Raw genomic sequence first — 7,770 nt, 5'->3', positions numbered from 1 at the left:
AGAGGTCAGGCCTCTGGGCAGAGTGGCCCTTGGTGATGTCTCCTGTCCTTTCAGGAAACTGCCAGTTGGGCAGCTTATCACACAGGACAGAGACAAAATGCTCATCTGGCAGTGTAAAAACTCAACTCTCCAGTTCCTTTGCCTTTCAAAGGGAGTTATGTCCCAAAATAGCCACCATTTCCATGCCCAGGCCATCAGGAGGAACAGCCAGAAGCTCCAGAGAGACAGGTACAAACATGGTGAAAAAACACTGCAGGCCACTTCTTGCTCAGGCCTCTGGGAAAATGCCTATAAGAACTCAGACAGTCGCAACCTGATGGGAAGGGTGTTGCTGGTAGAGGAGAAAACCTGTGTGGGAAGGGGGCACACAGAGGAGTGTCTGAGTAAGCAGAAGGAAGGGACAATTATCACAGATCAGCTCCTTGTCTCCTTTGTTTGAGAACATGACTAATTCCTGACTTCAGTGAATTCATACGCAGCCTTATTGTGTTGGGATCATCAAGGCTGGAAGGCAGGAGAATTTCTCCATGACTAAAGGAAGCCAAAGAAGCAATCTTCATATTTCATACCTTTAAGAGGCTGGGAGTGATCTCACTATTTGTAAAGATCAGCCCTTCCCAATCTGCAAGCTCACCTTCCAGGACAGAGCCCAGCCCATTTTCACCATATATAAACTGCTGCCGGGAGGCTCATCTCACAGATCTGCTCCTCTCAGCTCTACCCTCCAGCCTCTCACGCTTTCTTCAGCCTTCCCTCTTCAGGAATCATGTCTAGCAAATCCACCGTGAGGAGCCAAAGCGTCAGCCACCGTGGCTTCAGCACCAGCTCAGCCAGAGTCCCAGGGGTCTGCCGCTCTGGCTTCAGCAGTGTCTCTGTGTCCCGCTCCAGGGGCACTGGTGGCCTCGGTGGAGTGTGTGGAGGAGCTGGCTTTGGGAGCAGGAGCCTCTATAGCCTGGGCGGCTCCAAGAGGATCTCCATCGGAGGGGGCAGCTGTGCCATCAGTGGCGGATATGGTGGCCGAGTTGGAGGTGGCTTTGGCTATGGAGGTGGAGCTGCCAGTGGATTTGGTTTTGGTGCCGCAGCTGGTGGTGGCTTTGGGCTCGGTGGTGGAGCTGGTTTTGCTGGTGGCTATGGGGGCTCTGGCTTCCCTGTGTGCCCCCCTGGAGGCATCCAAGAGGTCACCATCAACCAGAACCTCCTCACTCCTCTGAACCTGCAAATCGACCCCACCATCCAGCGGGTGAGGACTGAGGAGCGGGAGCAGATCAAGACCCTCAACAACAAGTTCGCCTCCTTCATCGACAAGGTGAGCCAGGAAGACCTGCCTCCACTGGGATGGCAGGCTCCCCAGACTAGACAATCAATGAATGTCCTACTGGGGTGAGATTCAGGAGGGAGGGAGAAGGGGACTCAGAGGAGCTCTCCCCTGGGATGTCAGATGGCCTCCATGTTGACAACAGGCAGAAGGCGATGGAAATCACTTGAAACCACTGGGTCTCTTAAATGTCCTTCAACCCAGCCAGGGAACAATACTCAACTTGTGTTATCCATGAAGCAAAATAAGGCAATGAGAGAATAGAATCGGTCAGCTTTACCTGCTGAATATTCTAAGAGATTAAATAATAATTCCAGTGGAAAACTGTTCTAGGGCTCTGGACATGAGGAAAAAGGTGAAAGAAAAGAAAAAGATTTCTGAATGAATTAAAAAAAGGGTCAGAAATATTTACATAAAGATAGAAATAAGAAAAAGATTTCTGGCTGAATTAGAAAAAAGTCTCACAAACATTTACATAAATATAGATATGCAAAATGTGTAGAACTAGAGCATGACCATTAGGGCATTTGTTATACAGGGCAATCATGCACTAAAGCAGAAGTTAATGGAATCCAGTAATTAACTGAATTGGATTAACTCACTAGTTTCTGCACATTTAACAGTCCTTTACCTGAGGTACAATTTAAATATAACTTTCCACTTTGTAACAGAGAAATACTATGTTTTTAAATGTCTATTTAAGTATTTTGAGAGAGAGAGAGAGAGAGAGAGAGAGAGAGAGAGAGAGAAACTGAAAAAGAGAACAGGAGAGGGTTACAGGTAGAGAGACAGCACAGAGCCTGACAGGGGCTAGATCTCACAACACTGAGATGATGACCTGAGCCAAAATCAAAAATCAGAAGCTTAACTGAATGAGCCACCCAGGCACCCCAGAAATATTTTTCACTAGATGTGTGGTTGTGCTTTTCAATAAAAAGAGAAGAAATGTCGAAAGACGCTGATGGGCCGAATAGCTTAGTTGGTGAGAAGATGTCATAGGTCCATGGAAGAATTTCACACTAAGACCAGTGAGGTTGGAACGAAATAGGGTTGGGGGTGCAACACTGTCAGCCTGACCCTCTGTACGTGGTCTGTAATAGCCCAACCTGGGCGACTACCCAAAGTGCGTGGGCACCTGTCAGGTTACATCTCTTTCTCCCTGGCTTTCTCTGGCAAATAACAATCTTGTCTTCTTCCAGGTGCGATTCCTGGAACAACAGAACAAGGTCCTGGACACCAAGTGGACTCTGCTCCAGGAGCAGGGCACCAAGACCGTGAGGCAGAACCTGGAGCCCTTGTTTGAGCAGTACATCAACAACCTCAGGAGACAGCTAGACAGCATCCTGGGGGAGAGGGGCCGCCTGGACACAGAGCTCAGGGGCATGCAGGACATGGTGGAGGACTTCAAGAACAAGTGAGCACAAGGACAGAAAGGGCTCCATTCCCTGAAGTGCACACATCAAGACTATTGGGTGACTAGGTCAAGATGTGGGCCTGATTCCATAGCAAAACATGTGCATGGAAATGAAACTCACAATTGTTGCCGAAAACAACCCAAAATAGCAAAAAGGCCATAGAGGTGCATGGGGAGGGAAAAAGATAAAAACAATTTAGGGACCCCCAAAAATCATTTTTGTGGCTCACTGGCAGGAGGCTCTTTTTGGGTATATCTCTTTTATGGAAAGTTGGGATTCCAGGACACTTTTTCTGTATCATCCTTGCCACTGGCTCAATTATGTCTTACCCTCTTCTGTGTCTAGATACGAAGATGAAATCAACAAGCGCACAGCAGCAGAGAATGAATTTGTGACTCTAAAGAAGGTGAGCTGCTGAAGATCAGGGGTTCATGTTCCTTTCTAGAAAGAAAGGACTCTTGGCCCCTGCACACATCCAAGAGGGGAGTAGATGGGGAGACTAAAAGGTGTTCAGACTGGGAAGGAAGGCTCAGCTGACTCCAAGGTGTTGGCTTGTTCCCCAGGATGTGGATGCTGCCTACATGAATAAGGTTGAATTGCAAGCCAAGGTAGATGCTCTCATGGATGAGATCAACTTCACCAGAGCCTTGTATGAAGCAGTAAGCATCCCCACTCCTCTTTTTTTGTTGTGATGGGGCTCTGCCAAGGGTGGAGGATCCTGGAGTGGGGTACATCTGTAAGGCCAAGGGAAAGATGATCTGATGATCTTATGCTCTGCAGGAACTGGCTCAGATGCAAACCCACATCTCAGACACTTCCGTGGTCCTGTCCATGGACAACAACCGTAACCTGGACCTGGACAGCATCATCGCTGAAGTCAAAGCCCAATATGAGGAGATCGCTCAGAAGAGCCGGGCTGAGGCTGAGTCCTGGTACCAGAGCAAGGTGAGCCTTGAGTTGACAGGTGCCCAGGATTGCCTGTGTCCTCTTCCTAGACACCAGCAAGCCTACCCCCTTCGCTGGGAAAATCACCTCAAGGAAGCTGATGATTTCTCACAGGTGTGAACCCTGCACTCACAGAGCAGGCATTCACAGAATTTATGTGCTTTTTGAGTAAGTCAAAGAACCCCGCTGCAGGAGGCTAGCTACATAGATAGGGATCCTTGCTTTTGTCTTCACCCTGAGTTGGCTCCCTTGGAAACATAATACAGAATATTGCTGGCCTCCAACTGAACTAGGCAGCCAGCATTGCATGAAAAAGAGGGGCTGTGATCAGTGTACAGTATTCAGTGACCTTGCCCTGTCAACTTTCTCTAAAATGCCTTGGTGAGAAGTCACTAGCTCTGGGTGTGTTAAATGCCAGATTGAGAAGTCAGGTCACCATTAGCATGTGAAAACCCACATGCACCACCTTCTCTCCCTCTGGACTCCAGTATGAAGAGCTGCAGGTCACCGCAGGTAGACACGGGGATGATCTGCGCAACACCAAGCAGGAGATTGCTGAGATCAACCGCATGATCCAGAGGCTGAGATCCGAGATCGACCATGTCAAGAAGCAGGTACGGTGGGGGCTTCTGGAGAAAACAAGCATCGCTTCCTCACTCAACCACCAGGCAGCCATCAGCCACCATTTGGGAAATTCTGGGAATTGGGGGAAGAGCAAAGAGAGGGGTGCATGTGGCTCCCACCCTCAGTGAGTTCCCACATATGAGGACAGATGAGTGCTAACCCTACAGAATGACACAACCGCATGACAAGAGCAATCCCAATTAGTCAGAGTGTAGAAAGATCATCCAGGGACTTTTGAAAGAGATTACTTAAGGAGAATGCTTGGTTTAGGAATACAAGAAACAAGTGGGGAAAGAAAAGGGGAGGTCCAAAGGGGGGGGGCAAGATTGTTCTAAATCTGCTCAACATCGAATTGAAACACAAGTTGAGCAGTGACCCAGGATGAAGATCGGTGTTGCCCAAGCATGTTAGAAGACCTTAGGAGTGAGGAGGACAAGATCCCAATGGCCAGAAATGAAACTCATAGCCTTAAGTGAAGATGTTGGTAATTTTGTATAAATTAGGGGGCATCCCCATGAATCATGAGAATAGGTTCTGGTCTGGCTTTGGAGACAGCACTCAAAACAAACTGAGTGGGTCCATTTCTTTCAACTATGCTGGTATTTGGTCCAGTATAGGGTCTCTCACCCAGCCCTCAGAGAAGGTGGTTTAAAAAAGGCATATATGTCCTCATGTGCCTCCCAGACTAGATAAATTGTGCAGAACAGACAAAGACTGGGAAAAAATGTGGTAGAAGTCCCTTACCATCGTATCTGGGCTCTGGAACTGTTCCTCACTAGAAAGAAGTATGGCTACTCTCCTGGAGAACTACATTACGAGTTCCTTCTGCCTATCTTCTTGCTCTAGTGTGCCAACCTGCAGTCCGCTATTGCTGATGCTGAACAGCGTGGGGAGATGGCCCTCAAGGATGCCAAGAACAAGCTGGCTGATCTGGAGGATGCTCTGCAGAAGGCTAAGCAGGACATGGCCCGGCTGCTGAAGGAGTACCAGGAGCTGATGAATGTCAAGCTAGCCCTGGACGTGGAGATTGCCACCTACAGGAAGCTGCTGGAGGGCGAGGAGTGCAGGTGAGTAACTCACACAAGCTCCTCAAACCTCTGAATACATGTCCATGATGTCTGGCCATGAGCACAAGTTGAAGGCATTCTAGTTATGGCCACAATCATGACTCTCAGAGAATCTTAAAAGGCAGTTTGCTCATGGGTTATCCTCACATCGAGGCTTCCCACTCTGGTCCAGTGGTGGCTGTCTGAGGTCTCACGGTCCCTGTGTTTTCTCCCTTCCTAGGCTGAGTGGGGAAGGTGTTGGACAAGTGAACATCTGTAAGTACTTGGCTTGCCCCTCTCCCTTGCCCTTAGCCCTTCTGACGAGACTCAGACTGGCAGAATGAGCTCACTGTGTCCTGTGTGTCCTTGTCTCCCTCCCCTTCACAGCTGTGGTGCAGTCCACTGTCTCCGGAGGCTATGGCAGCGCTGGCGGCTATGGCAGTGCCAGCGGTGTGGGCAGTGGTGCAGGCCTGGGCGGAGGCAGCGGCTACTCCTATGGCAGCGGCCACAGCCTGGGAGCTGGCTTCAGTTCCAGCAGCGGCAGAGGCATTGGGGGTGGCTTCAGCTCCTCTGGGGGCAGCAGTTCCACCATCAAATACACCACCACCTCATCCTCCAGCAGGAAGAGCTACAAGCACTAAGTCCTGCCATCAGCTCTTGGTCCCACGTTGTCCCATCTGCAACTGGATTGCCCTCTCTCAGGCTGCTTCTCCTCTGCCGTCTCTGGTTTCTTACTCTCTGACTCTGAGCAGAAACTGCTGAGTGCCTTCATTTCTCATCACTGCCTATACCTGCTCCACCTGAGCTTCCACTGCTCACCATCCAAAGGTCACTGCCTGGGTCCTACTCCAGGACACAGCAACTTCTTCTTGCTTCCACGGGCCCATGAATTCCCCATCTCTCAAGTAGTGAGGCCTTCCCTCACAGTGCTTGTGAAAGCATAAGTGATCAGCTCTGTGATAAACAGGGTTTGTGTCCCTGTCATGTGTTCTTCTCCTTGCTCTCTTCCAATGCAATAAAGCAGATTTATAATATAATTCATGGTGGAGTAGTGACTTGCTTCATTACCTTTGGGTCCTGAGTGTTTTCATCAGACAAATGCCTTATCATGTGAAAAATACTCCCAATCCCCAGTACTTACTCCCATCCTCTAGACTGCTTCATCAAACCTCAGTCTCGCATCCTGATGTGCAGGATTCCTTGCCAGATTAGATTCCATGTAAATGCTTGTCAAGTGGAGTGGCAGGCATCTGGTCTACCATCAATGTAAAGTGTTTGCACTGCCTGTATTTGGGAGTAGCATCTTAGCCTCTTTGACTTGGTCTGTAAGATTCTCTGCCACCTGCCCCAGCAGCCACCCATAATTCCCAGAGAAATATAGTACTGTCCAGTTAGAGCCAAAGAATAGCGACAAGAGAATAAGAGATTAAATTTGACTTGCAATTGCCTTCATGACCCAGAAACGTGCCTGACAATAGCAATTAATATGTGTATACTGCTGAACCGGAAGTATACTTCTAGAAATGTATCTTAAGAAACTAGTACAAATGCAGGAGGTTATATGTACACGGATGTGAATTCCAATAATCTTCACAACACGAAAAACTTGAAAACACTAGATTGGAGCAATTAAGGATCTACAAACTCAGGCACAAATCTTAGATGCTGACCTCTTGAAGTCTGAAGACAAAACAAGAATGGAATCTCCCTATTCCTTACCTCCTAGACCTCTTAACAGAGGCTCAAAGAAGTCAAGTTCTGTGCTCCGATGAGGTGATCTTGCATCCCCTCTAGCTGTGCCCTGGCCTGCTCTGGTTTCTAAGAATGGTTAAGGGAAAACTCAGGATACAGTGCAAGGATGGTCTGTTAACTTCTGCTTCCCAACCACCAGTCACCGTTTTCAGTCCCTGTTTTCCCCATGCCCCTAGCCCCAACTCAGCACAAGGGAAATTCTCATGGATTGGCTAATTTATAAAGATATTTCTGGATCCTACTGTATCAGTACCCTGTTGTGTTCACTTGTAACCATTCCCGCAAGGAACAGTGTCAGCCTTCCATTTTGGCACTAACTTACTACACAGAATTTATTTAATATCAGATATGTGATCCCAGATCATGGATATGAAGGGCACCAAAGTATCATCAAATTGAATCCTACAGTGTATAAAAAGAGTTCTACACCACAATCAATGAGATTTAATGCATATAAGCGAGGCTAATTCAATATCAATTCAATATCAATCAATTTAATCCACAATTTCAAATGGCTAAAGAAGAAAAAATCATATGATTGTAATAGTTTATGCAGAAAAAAATTAAATAACATGATCCAATATCCATTCATGATTAAGTGAAAAACTCACCAAACAATGAATAGAGGCAAATTCCTCATATTTGAGAATAATATTTTTTAAAAACATGTAGC

At 47.6% G+C, this 7,770-nt stretch overlaps 1 protein-coding gene across 1 annotated transcript; it reads left to right on the top strand.

Annotated features, from left to right (window-relative positions):
• The first annotated feature begins 766 nt into the window (after window positions 1-766).
• Window positions 767-6,206, top strand: KRT6A (keratin 6A). Its single transcript, XM_042944552.1, has 9 exons — window positions 767-1,306; window positions 2,515-2,729; window positions 3,076-3,136; window positions 3,294-3,389; window positions 3,511-3,675; window positions 4,164-4,289; window positions 5,146-5,366; window positions 5,587-5,621; window positions 5,733-6,206. Exons 1-9 carry the CDS (start codon window positions 767-769, stop codon window positions 5,984-5,986), a joined length of 1,713 nt encoding a protein of 570 aa, XP_042800486.1. The 3' UTR covers window positions 5,987-6,206.
• Window positions 6,207-7,770: the final 1,564 nt, after the last annotated feature.

This window comes from Panthera leo, chromosome B4, assembly GCF_018350215.1.
Source record: "Panthera leo isolate Ple1 chromosome B4, P.leo_Ple1_pat1.1, whole genome shotgun sequence".
NCBI lineage: Eukaryota > Metazoa > Chordata > Mammalia > Carnivora > Felidae > Panthera > Panthera leo.
The sequence above is the reverse complement of the archived record's forward strand: the minus strand, read 5'-3'. Positions and strand labels throughout refer to the sequence as shown.